The sequence below is a fragment of the Myotis myotis genome, unplaced genomic scaffold (assembly GCF_014108235.1).
Source record: "Myotis myotis isolate mMyoMyo1 unplaced genomic scaffold, mMyoMyo1.p scaffold_m19_p_3, whole genome shotgun sequence".
Lineage (NCBI taxonomy): Eukaryota > Metazoa > Chordata > Mammalia > Chiroptera > Vespertilionidae > Myotis > Myotis myotis.
In genome coordinates, this window is record NW_023416335.1 from 114,576,082 (window position 1) to 114,600,047 (window position 23,966).

At 40.8% G+C, this 23,966-nt stretch overlaps 1 protein-coding gene across 3 annotated transcripts in view; it reads left to right on the forward strand.

The window, feature by feature from the left end:
• FLT1 (fms related receptor tyrosine kinase 1) overlaps positions 1-23,966 on the forward strand; it is a 204,534-nt gene that overhangs the window by 16,589 nt on the left and 163,979 nt on the right. For 2 of the 3 annotated variants that reach the window (XM_036299247.1, XM_036299249.1), the window contains exons 2-3: positions 16,322-16,418; positions 16,805-17,028. The exons of the other annotated variant lie outside the window; for it this stretch is intronic. In XM_036299247.1, coding sequence (XP_036155140.1) covers positions 16,322-16,418; positions 16,805-17,028 — 321 coding nt within the window. The remainder of the gene's footprint in view (positions 1-16,321; positions 16,419-16,804; positions 17,029-23,966) is intronic. 3 annotated transcript variants of the gene reach the window in all.

Genomic DNA, 23,966 nt, shown 5'->3' on the forward strand with positions numbered 1-23,966 from the left:
TTTATGAACAAAATAAACTGCTGAACAAAATAGATCTAGAGACACAGAAGCATGAAACAGACTATCACATCTCAGTGGACAGGTGTGGGTGGGTGGAAAGAGATCAACCAAAGAACTTGTATGCATACATGTATAACCAATGGACACAGACAATAGGGTGGTTGAGGCCTGGGGCCGGGGGATGGGCGGTAGTCTATAAGGGGTCAATGGGAGAAAAAAGGGGACACATGTAATACTTTCAACAATAAAGATAAAATAAACAAACAAACAAACTAACTAAAGCAAAAGGACGCTGAGACCAGTCATCACTTTGATTCTGGAAAAGGCCTCATCATGCAGATCCTCTGAGAAAGCTGGGCTGTCCTCTTTCAGGTTGCTTCCAGGAATCCAGTGTCTACTTCTCTGAGCACCTTTTAGACCCCAGAAACCTCAAAGACTTGGAGCTTTTTCTCAATGAAATGAGTACAAGGAAGGACCCTGATGTGTGTTTGACTGTGAAGGATTTGCTACCTAGATTGGGACAGGAGCCCACTTAATACCACCCCAGGGGAAGGTGCAGGAATACACCGTCCAGCATCTCCTGAGCATGTGCACTTTTAACCTTACCCCCACTGAAACCTAGAAGCTCAGGATGATTTGCTGAGTGTCACACACCCTTGTGGAGTGACCAGATTAGGATTCACAAACCTTCATCTTTCTGATTTTAAAAGCAGTGTCCTTTGCCCTGGCTAGGTGGCTCAGTTGGTTGGAGTGTCCTGTGCAAAGGAAGGTTGTGGTTTCACTGGGCCAGGCCACACACCTAGGTTGAGGGTTGGATTTCCTGTCAGGGTGTGGTCAGGGTATATACCTAGGGTAAAGGTTGGATTCCCAGGTGGGGTGTGGAAAGCAGCTGATGATGTTTCTCTCTCTCTCTCTCTCTCTCTCTCTCTCTCTCTCTCTCTCTGTCAAATTAATAAACATATCCTTGGTTGAAGATTATTTTAAAAATCAAATAAAATCAAAACCAACATTTAACAAACATACCTTGAATGTTAAAATCTAGGAAATAAAGAAAGCCACTCTAGTTTCCCTGATTTAGAATGACAGGCTATTATGTCTGAGAAAAAGACAACTCTTCTAGAGCATTTTCCTGGAGGCATTACTTTCTGTCTGGGATGGACACAGCCACAGCCTTGATTTCCCTGTTTAATTGGCAGCCCTTCTACTATTGTCAGAAATGGGAACATTTCTTGCCCTGTTGTTGCTCCTTGGGTTTCTTGTTCTTCCTTAGATTATTCCTTTCAGGAATTCAAACCTGCAAGAAGTCAAGAGAAAAAAGCATTTTCTTTTGTCTTGATCTACTACTTGGAGGGCCACCTTTCCTACCAGAATGTAGCCACATTTATCCCACTCTAAGAAAAATCCTATCCTGCCGTCTATTAAGGAGTTTTTCTTTATCTCTCATTCCAAAAAAAACAGTGGAGAGTGGTCAAATGGATATACTCCTTGGATGAAAATTATAAGGAGTGAGATATAGACTGATTTTTATGTTTGTTTTCTTTTTCTAAGTTGGCATTAGAGACACCAAAAATATATGTAAACAGAGGGAAAGGCAAAGATCTATTAGGGAGATTGCAAACAAACAATTTTAAAAGGCCATGTAAACCCTTGTTAAGCATTTGGACTATGATTAATGGTATTGTTTTCTTTTTGGAAAACATTGTTTAACTCTCTTTTCCACTTAATGTCAACTGCTGGATTGGATTTTTGTTCTCTGTTGTTATTTGGAAATGTTTATAGCTTTGAAATCTTCTCCATAGGGAATTCTGCTAAAACTAGAGGGAGAGAACCACTGGGATTGAGTAATTCCCCTATTTATTACTAGATTATTATTCACCATTAGCACCATAAATGCACCTATAACTTCTTAAGTGATAGGGGATATTTGACACACATTGTTGATGCACAGATGAAAAGTGGTCTACCACTCACTCCCATATTCCCTGTTCCCAAAACTCATAAATGAAAAATACCCTATGCAAAGTGTTTGCCACATAAAGTCATTTAGCATTCAGGAAATTAGTATAAATGCCTTGTATTTAAGGCGATCTCTATTTGTTGACTTATATAGTCTCCTATATAAGTCATCTAATATATTAGATGGGATTCATCTAATCCATTTCTAGATGACTCATGTCCTAGGAGGCTGCTCAGGGCTAAAAGGCCTTTTATCCATCTTCCAGCTGTAAATCCAGTACAGTGCCTAATATATTGTAGTCACTCAATAAATGGCTGGTTAAACTGATTGAAACTGTATCCTAACCACCCCGATGAGTCACAGAGGCCTTTGAAGGAGACATGGTTCCACATTAGTTCTCCTTCTAAGAAACTGTGTGAGTTGTGTAGGTGAAGGAGGTTGGCGACATATGTCTAAGAGTTGGTGGTAATTCTCCCCACACATCTGAAATGTTCTGTTCCTTCCATTTGGGCCACCCTTTGGTTCCAGTGACCCCTTTCTTATCCTTGGTTGAGCTTGCCATGTTCTCTTGAATTGAATCTAGACTCAGGATTCAGAATGAGGATCTAAACTGCCCAGCCACCAGAGAAATGGTTCCCAGGAGATATTTCCTTTAATGAGTCCTCCTGCTGTGGGATACTCTTGCTGATCAAGCTTTCCAAACAGCACAGAAGAGGGACCGTTTATGGGGAACTTTAATTTCTAGGTACACCAACACAGTCTAAAGATACTAGGTAATGTAACTGTTGTTGCCATTGTTTTTCCATTTGAATAAGAAGGTTTGGGCTAGGAATAGGAGTGAAAAGGGAGAACAAGTTAAGTCCTGGCTAATGGATCACATCCCATCACCTTCTTTTATGACCCTCATTGCTGTGTCTTCATCCCAAGCCTCTTCTGTGATTTCACAATGTGACCTGGGCATATATTCTAGAAAATGTTCGCTTTTGGATTTTTTTCTAGTGGCAAGTGAAGTCAGATATTTATTTATATATGAAGACAATAGGCCTTTCTCCTCTCAGCAAAGTGGTCAAGGAAAGCAGAGTTGTAGAATCCAGAAACTTTGAAAGGCAGTTGGTAACAATTGCTTAAAAAGTAAAGATGAGTTTTAGCAGTTTTGAAAATCTGGAAGTCTTTGAAGGAGAAAGACTCACTGGTGTTTTCTTTTTGCAAACACACACGCACTCATTCTTCAGACCTTACCTTCAATATCATTCTTCTGAGAGAAGTTCCTCACTCCCTGGGCTGGGTTAGCTACCTCCACAGCTGGTACTTCCCTGTGATAACGTACAAATAGAATGTAATTTTATACTATATAATAAAAGCGTAATATGCACATTGACTGAACGGCAGACCAACCAGTCGGTGGGGGGCTGGGCCAGCAACCAGGCGGTACCAGGCCAGCCAAGGTGCGTGCCAGTGGGCAGAGGGAGGTAATACCAATGGGGGGAGGGGTAGTGACCAGCGGCAGTGGAGGGGCGATGGGGGGGCCGGCACCATCCCCTCATCAGCCCATCTGGGCACCTCCCGCAGAGCGAGGCCAGACTGTGGCTTCGGGGAGCAGGCCTAAGCCATCAGTAAGGCATCTCCTGAGGACTCCCAGACTGTGAGAGGGCACAGGCTGGGCTGAGGGACCTCCGCCCCCCAGTGCATGAATTTTCGTGCACCGGGCCTCTAGTATTTGTATAAAAAGGAGTTTATAAATAGGAAATTACATACACCTATACATAGTTTTTTACTTATTTATTATGCAGCCTAAGTTAGAAACTTAAAGAAAGCAATCTTTTCTTCTTAGTATATGCTTCTCTTAGTATATGCTTAAAATATTAAATGGGAGAATAAATACTGAGGCTAAAGATTGGAGAAATCAAAAAGGTGAGGGAGTGAGAGGAAATGGTCATATGGGAATGTAATAGACAAATGAGGGAGGAGTTCCCAGATTCCTAGAGTTATGGGCCTCTTTCAGAGGGTTGGGTACTTTAAGTTTGTGCAGACAGCACTGATACTAGGGACCTTACTATGTCTCCATAGACATCTTCCTTCTGGCTTTATGTAACTTCTATTTGTTCTGGCCTTGTCCCCAAGAATGAGCTGATTCATATGTTATTTTAAGGCCTGTTAGGTTGATGGCCAACTGGTAACAGAAATCGGTGTTTTGTTTTGTTTTTCATCAGAGATATAGTATCTTGGATGATATAAAAAAGACTAATTCTAGTAACAAAGTTCTAGATAGATTAACGAAAGTGTATGAGTAAAAATGTCCCAAGAATTAAACATAATGTTCTCCAGGTTTGGGGTGCAAATGACTAGAAAGTGTCTTTTGATGTTTGTCAGGAATGTCTTCATATCACATACTGAAATGAGTGAAAAACGTTCAGTAAATTATATTTTTTTAAAGATGAGATACCGCTGGTGGAAGCACACTGCTTTTAATAGGTTATTTTCCCTTCCAGAACCATGACTCCCAGCAAAACTTATATAACATTAATTCCATCTGAGATGAGATTTTTTTTTAAAGTTTGTAAAAACTTAAGAAGGAATAGCTATTACAAATATTTACTAAGTAAATTTGTCAGGTTGTAAGAAAACATGGAAACTGAAGGAACCTAGGATTTTTAAGAAAGAATCGTTAAGTCAACACACCCATCCCATTGTCTGAGCAGGTTTAGACTCCAAAGTGTACTCAGTGAAAAGCAATTATATTTCAAATAGTTTAATGTAGAAGAAAACTGATTTTGACAATATTGAAATACAATGTCAAGGATAGTGTTTAATGAGCCTTAGAAAGTATGCTAGCAAAGCTTTCAAAAATTCAATTTCCTTATGATGAATCACTTTATTGCACATTCTTGGCCATTTAAATCTCAAAAATCAGAGAGTTTTGTGTATATTATTGTTTATAAAGACAGAGATATCTCAACTTTCCTCTTAGTGAGTGAATTTATAAAGCACTGTCTTTATAGACAGTCTAAAGTACTCCAGAAAATGTTTTCTATATAGTTAGGATTTTATAAACTGTCCAAGTAAACTTAAAATTAATGTCAGGCCCAGCCAGTGTGGCTCAGTGGTTGAATCTATGAACCAGGAGGTCATGGTTCGATTCCCTGTCAGGGCACGTGCCCACTCGATCCCCAGTGTGGGGTCCGCAGGAGGCAGTCAATGAATGATTCTCTCTCATCATTGATGTTTCAATCTCTCTCGCCCTCTCCCTTCCTCTCTGAAATCAATAAAAAAATTTTTAAAAAGTAATGTCAGAAGTTTATCATTCTCAGCCTCCCAATCTCCTTTTATTTCTCCCCTATTTTTATATGCAAAGCAGATAGCATACTCTCATTATTTGTAATTACTCTCATTATTTGTAATTGATTATAAATTTGAAGAATATATGAAAAGAACAGACCAAACACTGGGTTAGCTATCATAATATTTTCGGCTTTTTCTTGCATGAATAGCTACACTGTTAAGGCGCATGTTTGCCTGCCTGCCTATTCTTCTTTATTTTATTATACACATTTTAAAGGCATTATTTTGAATTCAAAATGCAAATTAGCATGATGCATTTTTTTTCTGGTGAATTATTAGCATCACAACATACAGCTCCATATTTTTCCCCTAGAAAAAACTGTGTGAATCTGAAGGTTATCTGTATTACATGACAGGTTATAGGCAGTGGCTAAGCTAAATTTAACAGTTCCAATTCTAGTTTATATACTTTAACCATTCATTATATGGCAAGCTTCTACTAGTATATTGAGTTGATTTCCCAGATCTTCTCTGATGCTTTCCTTCCTAAAGGAAGCCACAGGGGCTCATGCAAATAACATGTCCATGAAATTCAGAAACCTGCTGTCATCATCTCCATAGACGCCTGGAACTTTAGCACTCAACAGTAATGGACACAGAGTAATTGGTAAAATATTGGGTGGTAGAACAAACTGTAATCCCTGTGCCTTGTAGAGCAAAGAAAATTTTCCTTTAAATCGTGGGTTACATACATACAATCTGATGCTTGCAAATGAATAACTGTGTAAGTTCAAACATTTTAATAATATTACTACTATTCTAATGCACATATGTCCGAATGCTCTTTCAGCAATAAGCACTCTGTCACAGTCTTGCGTATATTGCATGTGTGTATTGAAATTGCACCTCTACCAAGCAATCTTTTTCTGGTGTTCACAACCTGAAAGTTAATATATTCTGGCCTGAAATCAACATGAACAATAAATAGCATAACACTACTGGTGATATGATCCATTCTATACCCGATGACATCAGGCCCAGTCTCCCCACAGTCCTCTGAACATAGACCAGTGGGGAGCATGCCTCAAATGTAATGCATTTCTTGCTATTGTAGGGAAACGGAGCATGGCTAAGCCCTGCCTGACAGAAGAAACCGTCCTCCCAACATTTTTAGGGAACAAAGACCATTTATTCTGTTCATCTCCCTTTTGTAACCAGATGAAGGTCTACCAGACTTCTCTCCTGAATACTTGCCAAGCTATGTCTCATGCACTGTCAACCAGATCTTGACCCCTGCTCCAGGCAGCTCAGATAACATCCATGACATCTTCTGGTAAACTGAAATGACATGTTAGGCAGCTCTACAGAGGTGGTTTCTCAACCTATTCCATGAAAGGACAGTGGTGTAAGAGGAGAGCATTTTTGGGGAAAAGGTAACTCCTTGGCCAGCAGATTTCTCACTGACTGACCTTAATTAACTCTGATGTCACATGAAAAGGAGCTGTGCATGGGACAGGTCATTGGGAGGGTAGACCCCTGATGGTAGCCTGATGAGAGTTCCGGTGATAAATGAGCGTGCCCTGTTAAACCATGACCCTCCGAGAAGCCAGTGTCAAGTGAAAACCTGAGAGGTATACTGAAGACGTGCCCCCTCTTAAACAGTGAGAGTAGGAATGTCAATGTTATTAAAGTACTTTTCTCATGGTAAACATCTCAAACTACACAGAATTTTTTTCTTTTTTTATATATATTTTATTGATTTTACAGAGAGGAAGGGAGAGGGATAGAGAGTTAGAAACATCAATGAGAGAGAAACATCCATCAGCTGCCTCCTGCACACCCCATACTGGGGATATGCCCGCAACCAAGGTACATGCCCTTGACTGGAATTGAATCTGGGACCTTTCAGTCCATAGGTTGACGCTCTATCCACTGAGCCAAACCGGTTAGGCAGAATTTTTTTCTTTTAAATAATTTTTATAAAGCTTAAGGAAAAATGAGTAAAGTCAATAGCCCACGCCTGGATGGAATGAATACTGTCCCATTTCTGACTGTTTTAGATGTTGCCCACTGCAGTGGCTCATTGTGGATTGTCCTTTGTGCCATGTGCTGCACAAGCTATGTGTGGGACAACCGACAATTAAAACATGAGCTGTAAAGCAGCTTTAAAACAAACCGCAGCAGAATTATTCAATGGACGTATCTATAGGGTAGTGGCACTGCTAGCTCCTGAAATTAAACACTAAAAATAAGTTTTTTCACTTTTTTTTTACACTTGAATTAAGACATAAAGCTATATAAATGATTACTTTAAATTTTATGTTAAAACATGGAGACCAGACACTTTCAAATCCAATAATTTTGGGATCACTTACAATAGCAAACACTCCAAAAGCAAAAAGCCAGTGAGTTCTTTTTGTGGGTCCATGTGGTAAATAGTGCGTTTAACATAACGTAAGGATGCCCGGGAAAATAGCAAATCCCTGGGATTAGCAACTTTCTACAAATTAAATGTACAGGTTGGGGGAAAACTAGGTTTATAGCTGTGAGTACACGAAACACAGTGCTTATTCTTGTATTATTATTTATTAATTATTATATTATTTTCCATATGAACAACTGTAACCCACTTTTGCCTCACCCTGGGTTGTTGCTGGACAGCAGCCACCTAAGCATGGTCCTTGGTTGACTCTAAGGCCAATGACACAGCCACCTTAGCATAGTATGTTGTATTTGTTCATCTCAAACTGCTATTGTCCAATACAATCCATTTCTAAAGCCCGCGCTAGAAGCTTTTTCTGTGCCTGAAGAAATGAAGAATGTGACTAAGACACACCTCTTTCATTTCCATACCCACCTCCCCACCACACCCAAAGCAAACGACGTTTTCACTAAGAGAAAAGTGTGCATACGGGTAGGTAGGCACCTAGGTGTGCATGTATCTATGTAAACATTCTTTCATTTGTTTAGGTGCTTCCTTGATTTAAGGCCAGTTGTTTAGGGAGAAAAATAACATTTTTCAAACTGATGTCATGGTTAATTGTGGCACTCAAGTTATGCTGCTGCCGTACAGATTCCCTTGGTTTTCCCATCTTTGATTTAGTCTCTTGGTAGATGGAACATGAACCCTGGACTCTTGCTCCATCATCCCAGAAGTGAAAGAAAGATGCACGTCCTGAAGGCCTTCTTGCTAACTAGTGTGTTAGGTTATAATGTGCGATTCGAATTACCCGATATATACTTCGATGGGCCGTGACACAGAGGTCAAGACCAAGATGTAACTTTTTATGACGTGCTAGGGCCTTGCAGGCATTAGCATCTCAAGAAACATTTTGGTAGTTTCTGGAAATTTGGCTTATCTGCAATTGCATTCTTAACCACCCCCCCCCCCCACTTGTCAGCAATCAAATATATTTTATGAGATTTAGTGTGAGACTTAAGCTTTTAATAAGCTACATCTTGAGGAAAGAATATCTTTTATTATGAATTATGCTTAATTAACCTCACACAACCTTGGTAGAGACTCATAATCTTAAAATCAAATTTTAGAAACATGATACTTGGGGATTTATATTTAGCTGAAGAGGTCATTTATCACATAGGATTATGCACTATTGGAAACAAGGTATGTGAAATCAAAGACAGATGTATGTCACTTGAAATAAAACTAATGTACAGAGCTTCATATTAAAAAAAATAAATTAGAAATCAATAATTTTAATATAAAAGGGAACACAACTCTCACAATATAATTTTCAATGGGACTCTGTTAAAATTCCAATTTAAATAAAATTTTTTATATAAAAATTCAGTTAAAATTAAAAATATACAATTTGAAGTGATTTAAAATTAACATTAAACTAAATTCATAAAAAGATTGTGATTTGGGGGAACAGTGATTTTTTTTTTTTGCAGTATGTTTATAAAGCTTTTAATACATAGATAGTGATGTTATTGATCATGAAGGAAAAATTCTTTAAAATCAGCCTTCTAAAGCTTTGAGCCAGAAAAATAACTAACATAAAATCTAATACCAATGGGGTCATATGTGCCAACAAAGTTCAAAATAGCTTGATATTCTAGGCCTTCAACTTAACTCTGTGATTACTTTAGTCGAGTTTTGTTTTTTTTAATAACAGCTTTATTGAGATAAGATTCACCTACCATAAAACTCACTGTTTTATTTTTTTTTTTAATTTATTGATTTTTTACAGAGAGGAAGGGAGAGGGATAGAGAGGTAGAAACATCAATGAGAGAGAAACATTGATCAGCTGCCTCCTGCACACTCCCCACTGGGGATGTGCCCGCAACCAAGGTACATGCCCTTGACTGGAATCAAACCTGGGACCCTTGAGTCCACAGACCGATTCTCTATCCACTGAGCCAAACAGGTTAGGGCAAAACTCACTTTTTTAAATTGTATAATTTGGTAGTTTTTAATATATTCACAGACTTATGCAACCTTCACTACTATCTGATTTTAGAACATTTTCATCACCCTACAAAGAAACCCGATGCCCACTATTAGTCACTCTCCACTCCTCTCTTCCCAGACCACCAATCTGCTCTCTGTGTCTGTGGATTTGCCTGCTCTGGACATTTCATATAAAAGAAATTACATAATTGGTAGCCTTTTGTGACTGTGTTCTTTCACTTAGCATAATGTTTTTGTCTTTGTTTTTCAAACAAGAAAGATTTATTTTCTCATGGTATCAGAAACTGGATTCAAAGGTGTCAGAAAGTTTGATTTCTTCTGAGGCCTCTCTCTTCGGCTTGTGGATGGCTGCCTTCTCACTGTGTCCTCATGTGGGCTTTTCTCCATGTGCCCTAGAATGAAGTTTTCAGGATCATCCCTGTTGTAACATGTATCAATACTTCATTCCCTTTTACTACCAAATAATATTCCACTGTATGGCTATATTACATTTAGGTTTCCACTTTTTGGCTATTATGAGTAATGCTGCTATGGTTTCGTTTTTTATATGGACACTAGAGGCCTGGTGCATGGGATTTGTGTACTGGTGGGGGCGTGGCCAGCGGGGATCGGCCTGCAATGGGAGCGCTGCTCATCTGGGTCAGCCGAGTGGTGCTCACACTGTGGAAGCACACTGACCACCAGGGGGCAGCTCCTGCATTGAGCGTCTGCCCCCTGGTGGTCAGTGTGCATCATAGCGACTGGTCAACTAGTCATTCTAGTCATTCCACTGTTCGGTCACTGGGCTTTTATTATATAGGATATGTTTTTAGTTCTCTTGGTTAGATACCTAGGGGTGGAGTTCCTGGGTTGTACAGTGGGGCCTTGACTTACGAGTTTAATTTGTTCCATGACGGAACTCATAACTCAAATTATTCGTATGTTAAATCTTAAAGTGAACGAGTGAGACACGTGATGCTGGGCTGATGTTGTGGCGTTCACTGTGACGTTCACTGCGCCAACTAGTGGTGGGGTATCTGAAGCTGGCTTCTAACCCGAATTTTAGCTTGCAACTCAAAGCAAAAAATCGGCGAGAGACGGCTCGTATCTTGAAAAACTCGTTTGTCGGGACACTCGTAAGTCAAGGCCCCACTGTATGTTTAAATTATGTTTAACCATTTGAGGAACTGCCATACCGTTTTCCAAAGTGATTGCACTACTTACAAGCTTACCAGCAATACATGAGGGCTCCAATTTCTCCATATCCTCACCAACACTGTTATTGTCTGTCTGTTTTATTTAAGCTGTCCTAGTGGGTGTGAAGTGGTATCTCACTGTGGTTTTGATTTGCATTTTCCTGATGACTATTGACATCCAGTATCTTTGCATGTGCTTATTGGCCATTTATATATCTTCACTGGGAAAATGTCTATTCAGATCCTTTGCCCATTTGAAATTGGGTTATCTGTCTTATTATTAGTCATCAGTATCTTTAGAATGCAATTTCAAACTGTATATTTGGTATCAATTACTGTGATTTCAGAATCACAGAATTTTAACCTGGAAGGGATTGTAAAAATCTAAATCCAGCCCCCTCTGTTGGCAGATGAAAAATGTGACCTGTCCATGGTCACAGCAGAGCTAGTTAGTAGCAGAGTTGAGGAGACTGACTAAGTGAAAAATAGAAGCATAGACATTTCATGATTTGCATTTGAATAAGTCCCTTTTCAACAGAGTAGAGGCATCTGGAAGGAAGTGGAGCTGAGGTACTTGTTTAGAGGTAGCGTTCAACTAGTAAAAGCACTTTCCACTTAGATCAATAAGATGGCAGTTGTGTGTTTTTTTCTTCAGTATATTTTTATTTATTTCAGAGAGGAAGAAAGAGGGAGAGAGAGATAGAAACATCAATCATGAGAATCATTGATTGGCTGCCTCCTGCACACCCCACACTGGGGATCAAGCCCACAACCCCAGCATGTGCCCTGACCAGGAATTGAACCATGACCTCCTAGTTCATAGGTTGATGCTCAACCACTGAGCCATGCTGTCTGGGCAAATGGCAGTTTTCTTCATGTACTTTCAGTCAGACGTTACATGTGAGTCTTCTCTCAGCCTTAAAATGATGAGCTGTGTGTGGTTCCTCATGACCTATAGGGGGAGTTCACTCTTTTAGGACCCAGCATGGTAGCTTTGAAAAAAGAGCCTCAATCATTTGTGCTTTGGATTTAGTTGCAAAATAAAATTATAGTTTCCTTGGAATTTTACTCTCTTCCCACTGAAGTGCAAGACAGTGTTGCATTTGCTGTCATGAGACGAAGGTGAAGAATGGAGAGTGGCATTACAGGACAGTCTGTGTTGGGGGCTTCTACCCAACACTTGGCAGTGGAGAGAGAAGGGGTTTTTGTTAAAGGGTCATGAGGTTCTATTCTCTTTCTTACCTACCAGATAATACAGAACAGACAAACAATGAAAATAACATTTAGACAAGGATAACACAATGTCAGTGTTCATCTAAGTCCAAGGACACATATTATGTTTTAATACTATTAGCCCACACTGCTTACTAGTTTTTTCTAATAAAGAAGTATGTGATCAAGCTTATTTCTATGTTCTGCATTGTGATTTTTGTTTATTTAATAACTTTCCTGATATAAGGAGATTTTTTTTGCACCTCATAATTATATTGTAGTTGACTTGGAAGAAAACAATAGTTCACAGACCACCTAGTTCACTGAGAGGGCAATAATTCTTGTAAACCAGACTTCTAGGTTACCATGGCATTCTGTTTTGATCCCCATCTGAGCTTCACAATGGGGAAATCATTGTTAAATTGTAGCACTCCACCCTCGGAAATGAGGTATCTTGTGGACTTGTTTCTGAACGAGCAGTGTGATTCCAAGCTACTTACTGAGAAGATCAAACTAACTTATGCATGGTGTGAAGATGGAGCCATATGTGGACATATTTATATCTTTATGTATATCACTACTGAGACAGAAAACATATCTGACATGCAGTAGGTAATCCAAAACATGTTAGTTAAATCTTCTTTACTCAAACAGGTATGCGGATGTTAAACTGCCTTGAATAAATATTTTAAGGCCTAATGCCATTTCAAAGCTTTTGAAGAATAAATATTTCACTTTTCTTTTACTTTACTAGTATTAGTTTTCTTGTTAAACTGTATCTTGGCACCTCCATTGATCTTTATGAAACTAGCTTCCTGTCAACTGAGGAACGGCGATGTACTCAGGTCCAGTTCCTTGGAAATACAGTTTCCTTATACTTCTCCTTTCCTTTGTTTTAATGAGCTTCTTTTATCTGGCTTCCTCATTCCAAGTGCAAAGTTAATTGATGTCAGTGGGGATTAGTTATATAGCAAAATATTTTTCTTAGCGTTTTCCTTGTACTCTTTCCGATAATCCTATCTTGGTCTCAATGTCTTATTTAATCACTCAGCTGTATTGTCTTCTTTCGGTTGGAGGATGGAACAGGAGTGAAGAGAGGAATGCGCAGGTGGCATATTCTTCATGGGATTCTTCTCTCTGCTGGCATGTGGGTGGTCCTTTGAGGTCAAAGGTTCTCTCTGATTAGGGTCAGGATTGCTGGTGATAAAGAAAGATTCATTCGATTTGGAAACCAAAGCTGCAGGCAGTGGGAATGGCCCGTACCTACCAGAAAAGGGAGCCTTTTCCCCGTGGTCTCTCCTAGATGAGAAAACTCCTCAGCTCCACACAAGCCACACAGCTTACCTGCAAGCAATGCCAGAATTTTCCACAGGAAGTGGTGCTGGGTCTTTTCCAGCACACGAACAATTGCTCAACCAAATCCCCAGCATTGTATGCCATAAAGAAGGGCAGAAATTATTCTGGCCTAGACATTTCTCAGGATAGGTATTTGCAAGCACTGGCTGTGGCTTTAGAAAAGCCTAGCATGCTCATGTATCACTAATTGTGAGCGAGACATTGCCTCAGGAAACCCATAAATATGAGTGCCTGAATTGGTTGACTTGTTCTGGGGGGGTATGTGGTAGACCAATTATATCCATATAAGCCAGTGCCTTTAATTTAACTTAGTTAATATTGAACCGTTTTTTTCTAGTAGTAATTTCATACCAGGGCCTATTATATGTAAAAGTTACTTTAAAAATATTAATTTATATCATCAGCAACACCAGAAAAGCAGAAAATGTTCCTTTAATATCTTTGCAAATCCATGCCCACACACAACACCTGTGAGAAAGGTCGTGGGTTCCCCAGTTTTACACTGGAGAATACAGGAGCAACAGATTCAGCAATGACAAAACCACATGGTGAGTAAATGGAGGAATTAAATTTCAAATGCAGCTCTGCAGACCTTTAGCTGAGTCTAGTGTTTGTTTTTCTGGATATTAGGGCCCAAGAGAAACACTAGAGAGCACTGCTAGACTTAACTGTGGAATTTGACATGTAGATCTCATCTCTCTGACCTGGGATCAACATTAAAACCTGGGGGACTGTCCAGCTCAATCTTCCACCTTGAAATCCATTGTATAAATCTATTTTTTAAAGTAAAAAATATTCCCTAAGATTGGCTCTACCCAACTTTCCTCCCTCCCAGAGTATCTCTCCTCCCTCCCAGAGTATCTTTCCTCCCTCCCCCAACCCTTATCCCTGCTAATCCACGGCTTTTACTAGCCCTGTGCTGCCTCAGCCGGAAGAGGAGAGGAACGTGAGGAGGGGCAGGGGGAGCAGAGGAGAAGGAGGTGGAGAGATCTTTCTTTTTCTCTTTTTAGAGCAACAAATACCTTTATTATATGAGCGAAGATCAGAGGAAGGACAATTTATTTGCCTTCCTGGGCCCTGATTGTCCTCAGATAAAACTCAGCTCCTTGCGCTCCAGCACGTGGCCATCTGCTCAGCCACATTGGCCTGGTCTTGGAGCGATGCATGCAGGAACCTTGCCCCTCTGTAACTGCTCCTCAGGAAGGCTGCTGATTGTGGCATTGTTTTCCCCTTCTTCATATTTCTTCTGAACTTTCCTTTTTTTTTTTTTTTTATCCTCACCTGAGGATATATTCATTGATCTGAAAAAAGCAATTAACTTACTGAGCTCCATCTGACCAGTCAATGAGAGCTTCAGGAGAGAATCAACCTCTGTAGTATATGTGGCTCAAGTAGCCCTGAAACAGGGACTGTTGGTAATGGAAAGTCAGAGCCAAGGTTATCCAGTCCAGGCTCTCTTTTTCCGGATAAAAGAACTGAGCTGTGGGGAGAGGAATGGCTTGTCCAGGCTCACGCAGCCAGTCAATAGGATGGATATTATCATTGGGTGGTGTAGTGATGTAGAGATTATAAGGCATGTTTGCAGTTTATTTTATTGTCTCTCAACAATCCTCATGAGATGTGCTTGTCAAGTGTCACGTAGGAGTGAACAGTTCCTTTTTTTTCTGTTCAATGATAGAGAGAACTTAGAGATTACATAAGACAAACCAAATGGCATCTAAAACTGATTTTGGTTTTAGAATTAGTTTCCAAATGAGGAAAACAGTTCAGAAAGAAAATGACTTGCCCAAAATATTATGGCTTAATAATGGCTGAGCTCTGTTTAGAACCCAGGAAAATTTGTATGCTTTGTATTCAGAAAAGAAGATAGGCCATATATACAGTTGACCCCACTGGTATTAGAACTATGTTTTGGATAACATTTCATCCTGAGAGTTTTTAATAAGTTACTACTGTCGACATAAGAAACATCCAAACCTATAAAGAATTTTTACAAGTTTATTTGAGCAAAACTGACAACTGCCAGGAAGCAAAATCTCAACCGATTGAAAAATGCTCCAGAGAATGGCAGTTTTGCAGCTTATTTTATACATTACAATCAAAGGAGGAGACATAAGGGGGCTACATGAAATCCACTAGTGGAAGATTAAGGGGTGGGAGAAAGCAAAACAGGGAAATCTCTGGGGTTGGATAAAAAGTCAAATGGAGATACATACTCCTGTTACATTGGTATGTACGGGATAGTTTTAACATTAACTGCACATAGAGATGGCATTTGGGGAACAAGATGATGAGGGGTTCTGTGGTCTCCTGCTCTGGTGCCAGCAGTTGTGCCCTGAAGGGTCTAGAAAAGGAGGCTACTCTGATGTTTCAAAGGAATGTTACGTTAGATGCAACAACAACAACAACAATGGGCAGGTTCACTGAAGGTTAAGATTGACCTTTGTCAAGGAGGCTACAGGCCTAGGACTTGACCCACCACGACCCACTTTTGGTTAGGAACTTTGATGTGCAGACCATTCTCTGTGATGACTTTAGGTCTCTCAGTATGTAAGGCTGCCATGCAGGCCTCCTCTCAGGTTTAGTATGTGGCCCCCTTTTTGTTCACACTCTTGTGGTCTTAATGTAATTGCATTTTGAACCATGTATAAATCTATTAATGTTCTAAATTAATGGGTTTTTGGATATTATTTAAATCATTTTGTATAAAAGGATATGTAATATTCACAAGTCTGACTTGGACTAGAAAAAAGTAGTGAATTAAGAGAACTTTGTATTAGGTGCACCTTTCTGCATATGAAAGTTAAGTTAAAGATGAAAAGTCACCTTTATGGAGAGATATGACTTTTAAAAAAAAGATGAGAGGGCAATTTACAAATAATACATTTCAAAAATTTATTTTCCAGGATCTAGTTCAGACTCAAAATTAAGAAGTCCTGAACTGAATTTAAATGGCACCCAGCATGTCATACAAGCAGGCAAGAAGCTATCTATCAAATGCAGGTAAGTGACTGCCAGTTTGGGGATACTCTGGCTGCCCCTCCTAAGGCAAAGTAGAAAGGTCCCCTCTCAGAGTAGAAAAGTAGAGACTTCAGTGGTCTCTTGTGATTTGCAAAGTGCAAACCACATGTGTCCTGCTTCACATGCAGGTAATTCACCTCCTGAAGAGACTCACTCACTCAAAGGCAAACAGGGGAAGGGATGCCCGAAACATTTTTGCATCTTTCATCTGAGTTGTTGCAAAGCTTTGCCTAATGCCTCACTTTTCTGTAAAGAGAGAGATGACTACATGTAAGAAAGGACCTCAGAATAGTGCTGCCTAATGAGATGGGTGCCTCGGAGCTGGCCCCAGCCCTAATAGTGTTTTATTTTCTTATCTGTGATTGCAGGGGGAAAGCAGACCACTCGTGGTCTTTGCCTGAAACAGTGAGTAAGGAAAGCAAAAGGCTGAACATAACTAAATATGCCTGTGGAAGGGGCGGCAGGCAGTTCTGCAGCACTTTGACCTTGACCACAGCCGAGGCAAACGACACTGGCTTCTACAGCTGCAACTATCTATCTCCTACTTCAAAGAACAAGCTAACAGAATCTACAATCTATATATTTATTAATGGTAAGACTTCCATTTTCTACATTTTGCTTTTTATAGCTTCTCTGAAGTCATAAACCTACCCTGTCCCATTGGAAAGGGAGCTTTCCTAGGGGGTGGGAAAGAAAAGGCCCGGGGAAGAGGTAGACATTTTTAGAATGCATTTTTTAAAAATATATTTTTTTGTTGATTTCAGAGAGGAAGGGAGAGGGAGAAAGAGATAGAAACATCAAGGATGAGAGAGAATCATTGATTGCTACCTCCTGCACGCTCCATATTGGGGATTGAGGCTGCAACCCGGGCTTGTGCCCTGATCGGGAATCGAACCAGTGACCTCCTGGTTCATGGGTTAATGCTCAACCACTGAGCTACACCAGCCGGGCTAGAATGCATTTTTAATGCATTTCCTGAGTGTTTATTTCAATTAGAATTTTCATGGATTGGTCGATCAATTGTATTCTCCCTGAAGGGAGAGATTCCTATTTTGTTCACAAAACAGTATCCTGACTGGCTCATAGTTGGATGAATAAATGACAAAATTTTAGTTCTCTCTCTTGATTACTGAGAAGTCCAAAATAGAATACAAAATTTTTTTTGTCCCTTAACACAACTGCATGCTCTTACACATTAAAATTGTAAAATGTTGTTCTTTTTACTAAATTTATAAATGTAATGTTCCTAATTGTCTCTTGAATGCTACAAAATTGGCTCCAGTTGGTGAAGTTGTATGAGTTCATGTTCCTTAAGCAAATATAATGATATTAGAGTAGGCATGTGCCATTATATAGGGAAAATAAGGGCAAAAGGTAAAAAAGATTCATTTTTCAGTTATAATTTTAACTAGGGGCCTAGTGCACAAATTCATGCACCTTGAAAGGAACTGTGGGCTGCACGGCTGCGGTAGGCACAGGGGCGGGTCTTGGCCCATCCTCTGTGCCCCTGCCTGGTCCCTCCCACCATGGCCCAGTCTCCTGTCTGCCGGCAGACCCACTCCCACCACTGCCACTTCCACACGCTGACGGCACCGGCCCTGCTTCCACCTTCTGATAGCGCGGAGCAATTGGGGCTGGCACCCATAGCAGGTGCGAGCAGCAGCTACTGCCCGATCGCCCCTCAGGAGCAGGGGGAGGTGGAGAAGCCCTCAGGGATGATCAGAGCCAGCAGCTGCCACTCACACCTGCTGATGGCACTGAGTGATTGGGACTAGTGTCAGGCACCGACAGTGGGTGCAAGCGGTGGCTCTGGCGCCGGCTGTAGGTGCAAGCGCCGGGCAGGACCACAGGGTGTGGGAGCAAAGAATTTTTAGTAATCACCAGAGACTCACCCTGATGACAGCGACTGGCGCCCGTGCCTTGGTCTGGTGCCCCCACTCACCTGCTCCACCATCTGACCGCAGCCAAAGCCCGCTATGTTCTGCACATGCCCCCTCGTGGTCAGCGCACATCATAGCGACCGGTTGTTTGGTTGTTTGGTTCCAGTTGTTCCGTTTGATCTATTTGCATATTAGCCTTTTATTATATCAGATGGTACTATTTTCCTTAGAGAATAAAAAAAGTAATATTTGGAGGGAAGAAGTGCAAACTCCTTAACGAAATAAAAATTGATGGTAGAAATGGATCCCTGAAGAAGAATAAGGAAAAGGGCCTGTTAATTTGTTCTTCCTTGGCAGGGACTTTTTTTTTTAAATGAGGCCCTAGAGAACATAAAGCAAAATTAGTAGGCATCTTAGGCACAAAAGCAAATTAAAAAGCATAGCAAAACAACCAACTATACATTTCAGTAGCCTACATACACATCATGTATTATGGGATGAGTGAAAGAACGGGATTATTGCATTGGAGGCAGTACATAGAATTGCATTTTGGTGGGAATCTTTTTGAATTTTTGAAATAAGGCGATTAGACAATGTTTTACTGGAGCATGATATGTAATTAGCAGATTCATAGACAGTAGAACAATTGTGTGATATTGGAAGTAATATATATTTTTTTAATCCTCACCCAAGGTTATTTTTTTCTATTGATCTTTAGAGCAAGAATGGAAGGGAGGGGGAAGAGAGAAAGATTAGAGAGAGAGAAACATCGATGTGAGAGAGACATACCGAGACACATCAACTGATTGCCTCCTGCATGTGCCCCGATTGTGATGAACTTGCAACCGAGTTATGTGTTCTTGACCAGGAATCAAACCTGGGACCTAGGAGTGCAATCATCCCACTTACAAATATGAGAAAGTAGGCAGGGATCTTTGCCAAGTGAAGTGAGCCTCTGCTACAGGTAGGAAGGGCAGTGACAGACAGGAAGCCAGGTAGGGCGGAGAAGGTGCAGAATTAAGGAGAGACTTTCAGAGATGTACTTTTGCAGCTCAGGGAGAAAGCAGACACAGGTTTGACAGCGGTGGGAAAGGGTATATATGCAGACATCTGTCTCTTTCTCTAGTTCCACACAGTAGGTTATGTGTTTTCTGGCACTTGTAAAGGAAAAACACACACACACACACAAAACACTTTATCCCTGTCTTTCTAGGGGAGTGGGGTAAAATTCATTAATACTAAAATTCTCATAAATGACTTCCTATAGGTTTATCATAATATGACCTGCAAATCAAATACTTAAATAAGCAAAAGACAACCATCTCTCTTTCAATCTCTCCAAAAAATAACGTTCAACTCTTTTCATCTTTAATCCCTATACTGTTCAACAGACCTCATGGGTTTATGGAGCCAGTAGGTAAGGTCGTACAGAACCCATCTTCTTCAGTCCCTTTGATAGTAGGGGAGAAACTTGGCTATTTAGAATTATTTCCATTTAAACTATACAACAAAGCAGGTCTGGCCGGAAATCATTACTTTGGGTGTCAAATCAATTGGTAACCTCAGCCCCATGAGGGCAAGGTCCATGCCTATTTAAATGTATTTAATCTGCAATGTGCCTCCCTGGTACAGTGCCTGCCTGTAGTAAGAATTCAGTAATATTTGTTCAATGAACATAGGAAGGTATTAACAGACTGTGTAGAATAAATACTCCGTTGAAATTGACATTGAGGATAAATTCCAGGCTAAGTACAAAGAGTGCCATGACTAATGATAGATGTCTGTTATTAGTTTGGGAGGGAGAATAATGGCCATTGTGTCTCATATTTATCATCCCTACTGTTCTGCATAGTCCAGAAACATTACCATAAAATTACAAGTCCCAATATCTCAAAACTCCTGCACAGTCTGGTTAGACACCAGGAAATGGTCTATTTCAAAGGCTGTGTTCTTGGAGAAGGATTGTGAAATGCACTAATTGTATTTCATAGGACATTAGTATAGGACAGTGGTCGGCAAACTGCGGCTCGCGAGCCACATGTGGCTCTTTGGCCCCTTGAGTGTGGCTGCTCCACAAAATACCACATGCGGGTGCGCATGTACAGTGTGATTGAAACTTCGTGGCCCATGCGCAGAAGTCAGTATTTTGTGGAAGAGTCACACTCAAGGGGCCAAAGAGCCGCATGTGGCTTGCGAGCCGCAGTTTGCCGACCACTGTATAGGACATATAAAGTGCTCTATTATATAAGTTCATTGGAAAAATTATAAGACCGATTCTTTTCAATAGCACTAATACTAAAAGATCTTAAATTAATAATAGTAGCCATAGGGGAGCACCATAGACATATCTTTTGAAAAGGTATAGATTTGTAGTCTGATAGGGTTCTAAGAAAAAGAATCAGGGCTGCATAGCTTTATCTACAGTGTAGGGATGATGAACACACTATTAGACGCTAGTGGTTGCCTGCTGTGTAATAGGCACAGCTCCCACGTGAGCACTTATGTGAACATTCCTCTAGGATGGAGTGTACAGGAAAGTCAGCATCACCACTGTGTCATCACTGCTTGTATAAACCCACAAAGCCTCTGACAATTCATTAACTCAATTTAGTCAAGCAAGTAATTATATTTAACTACTTTATTACTGAATTGTCTGATAAATTAAAATTTCCTTTAATAAATTCTTTTATTAATAAACATAAATAAACATTTATAGTTTCTTCTCATTTAAACAAATGGTTTTATTTACATCATGCTAGTTAAATCTCACAATGACCCATGAAGTCTTCTCTTCATCTTAGTGTGAGACCTGAGGCCCCTTCACACCCAGCTACGTGGGCCGTGGGGGGAAGTGTTGGCAGCAGCGTGAGGTGGCTGGTTTTCTTCCTCAGTCTCAGTGGTGGGAGGAGAAATTGGCTCCAGCCGAGCCTTTTCTACAGGTTAGAAGATTTCATTGAAATTATCATTGTACCATCTGAGTTGTGACTGTAAAGTAAGGAAACTGACCAGAAAGTGTTTAATGGCATCTCCAAAGTTTGTAATACTTTGTCAGTGTCTCCAATTTAGTTAGGTAGACCTCGAACTTGACCTGTTGAGTTCCCCACACATGAAGTCAGCCTGTACCTCTCCAAGCCCAAGACTTTCAGGGCTATTTAAGTGTAATGTCTTCTCTGGAAAATTATAATTGAAAGGAGGAATATTGGGGGGAGTGCTATGGTTGAGTGGTTGCATTCTAGCTCTTCCCTCTGAATGAAACTCATCTCTTTTCTTTTGCTGCTCTTCACTTGATTGCTTTTCTCTCTGCGTCTATTTAAGCAAATGGGTTGGGGCATTATCATCACAGATTTTCCTCCACTGGTTCGCTCACTTATATAAAACTGATGAGATTTGAGTAGCAGCTTAATTTCAGGTGGAAAACGATCAGACACACTGTGTATGTAATGGAAAAGTAGCAGAAGTTCTAACCACTCAGATATTCTGGGAGAGAATAATCATTATGCTTTCACATAATTATACTTAGAAAACGTCCTGCCTGGCCATGGGACCTTAAGTAAATAAAAGTACTAACAGCACAGACATTCTGAGAATCCAATGTACTCACTTGTACAGCACTTCAGATTTTCCCGAAGAGCTTTTCCATAATTATCTCTGAGATAAACGAAGTTGGTGTTATTTCTTCCATTTGATACATGAGAAAACAGCCCCAGTGACCTGCACACAATGGACAGAGCTAATGAGTGACAAGCTGGGAGAGGACCCAGGTCAGGCCCTGGGTTAGGGCTATTCCCACCACACTGGAGTTTCAGTCATTGCCTTCAAACAATGAATTAGTTGTTGTTTTAATCTTTGAGAATATACATTATATAGTTATTAAGTTTTTTATTTCAAATTCAATTTTTTCCTTTTCTTTTGAGGAATAAGTTAAGCTGGTTTCAGAGTGTTTTTCTGAAACAAATCCTGGTCTCAAAGCGCTTTGTGTTGTCCCCTAATGGGGACTGCGCTTGTGTTGGCACCATCTACCTGCACAGGGTTTCACTGCTGCATTGTAGCTCACAAACATAGATAAGAGACACCACACTCTTTACTAAGCTGAGCAGGTGCACCCCAACCCGTTAAATGAGCTGTGGAGTCCAATTAGTGGGTGTAATCAGCATTTTTTTTTAAAAAAAATCAGAATAGAAAGAAAAATGTCCAAATATATTGCACAAGGTATGGGTAAGTATTGTTTAGTGAAAATTCTTTTTTCATAAAGCTTTTGTATTCATTTTATACACGTACTTTCACACATACATTATACCCACATATATGTAAAATACATATGAGTGTGTGTGTGTGTGTGTGTGTGTGTGTGTGTGTGTGTGTGTTATGTAAAATGTCTTTCTTATTGTGGAACTTGGTAGAATAAATTTAAAAGTTTTTGCCCTGGCCAGAGTAGCTCAGTTGGTTGGGCATCCACCTATACACCTAAGGGTTGCTGGTTCAATCCCTGGTCAGGGCACATGCCCAGGTTGCAGGATTGATCCCCAGTGGGAGGTGTGCAGGAGGCAGCCAATCAATGTTTCACTCTCACAGCAATGTTTCTCTCTCTCTCCCTCTCCCTTCCTCTCTCTCGAAAAATCAATTTAAAAGTTTTTTTAAGAAAAATGTTTTCAACACCTCCTGTCCATGGGGCCCTTTCCAGTCTGCCTCAGAACTGTCCTCTCATAGCCTGTGTGAGCGCCCAGGGCCGGAGTCTGAGCCCTACCTACCTTCACTCCTTCGCCCAGGGCTGTGATGAGCTTGGCTCAGCAAGTCTGATGAATTGAAGGCAGCCAGAAAAGAAAGAAGGAAAATATGGGGCCTGGAAAGGGGCTGGGGCCTGGAAGGGGCTTGGGGAGTCACATGGCAAGCTGGGGGCAGAGCCAGCATCAAAAACCCCCTCCAAAATGCCCCACAACCTCTGCAGCTCAAACCCTGACCCTTCTCTGATTGTCCACAGGCACCCCCTGCAGATGGGACCATAAGGGGGCCTCCTGAGTCTCTAGGGTTCAGCCTGTCTCCCATGCAGGCCCAGGCCCAGGCCCAGGGGATGTCTTCATGGGTCTTCCACCTGAAAGTGGGGCTGAGGTCTGGTAGGGCAAGCTTGACCTCTGATGCCTTTGCTCCCGTGTTTGTTTCTTACTGCTGCTGCAGCAAATGTCCACAAACATAGTAGCTTAAAACAAGACTTATTTTTCAGTTCTTGAGGTCAGAGTTCTGATGCAGGTCTAGTGAGCTGAAGTCAAGGCTGGGTTCCTTCTGGAGGCTCCAAGGGAGAATTCCCTGGCATCTTCCAGATTTTAGAGGCCACCTTCTCATAAACCTTGGCTCATGACTCAGTCCATTTCAAAGCCTTTTCACATCATAGCACTTCTCTCTTGCTTCCTTCTTTCACTGTGTGTGTGTGTGTGTGTGTGTGTGTGTGTGTGTGTGTGTGTGTGTGTTTATTAATTTTAGAGAAAGAGAGGGAGGGAAAAGGGAGAGAAAGAAACATTCATGAGATAGAAACATTGTTCAGCTGCCTCCTGCATGCCCCCTGTTGAGGATCGAGCCCGCAATCTGGGCATGTGCCTTGATAGGGAACCAAGCTGGCCACCTCTTGGTGCATGGGACGACACTCAACCAACTGACC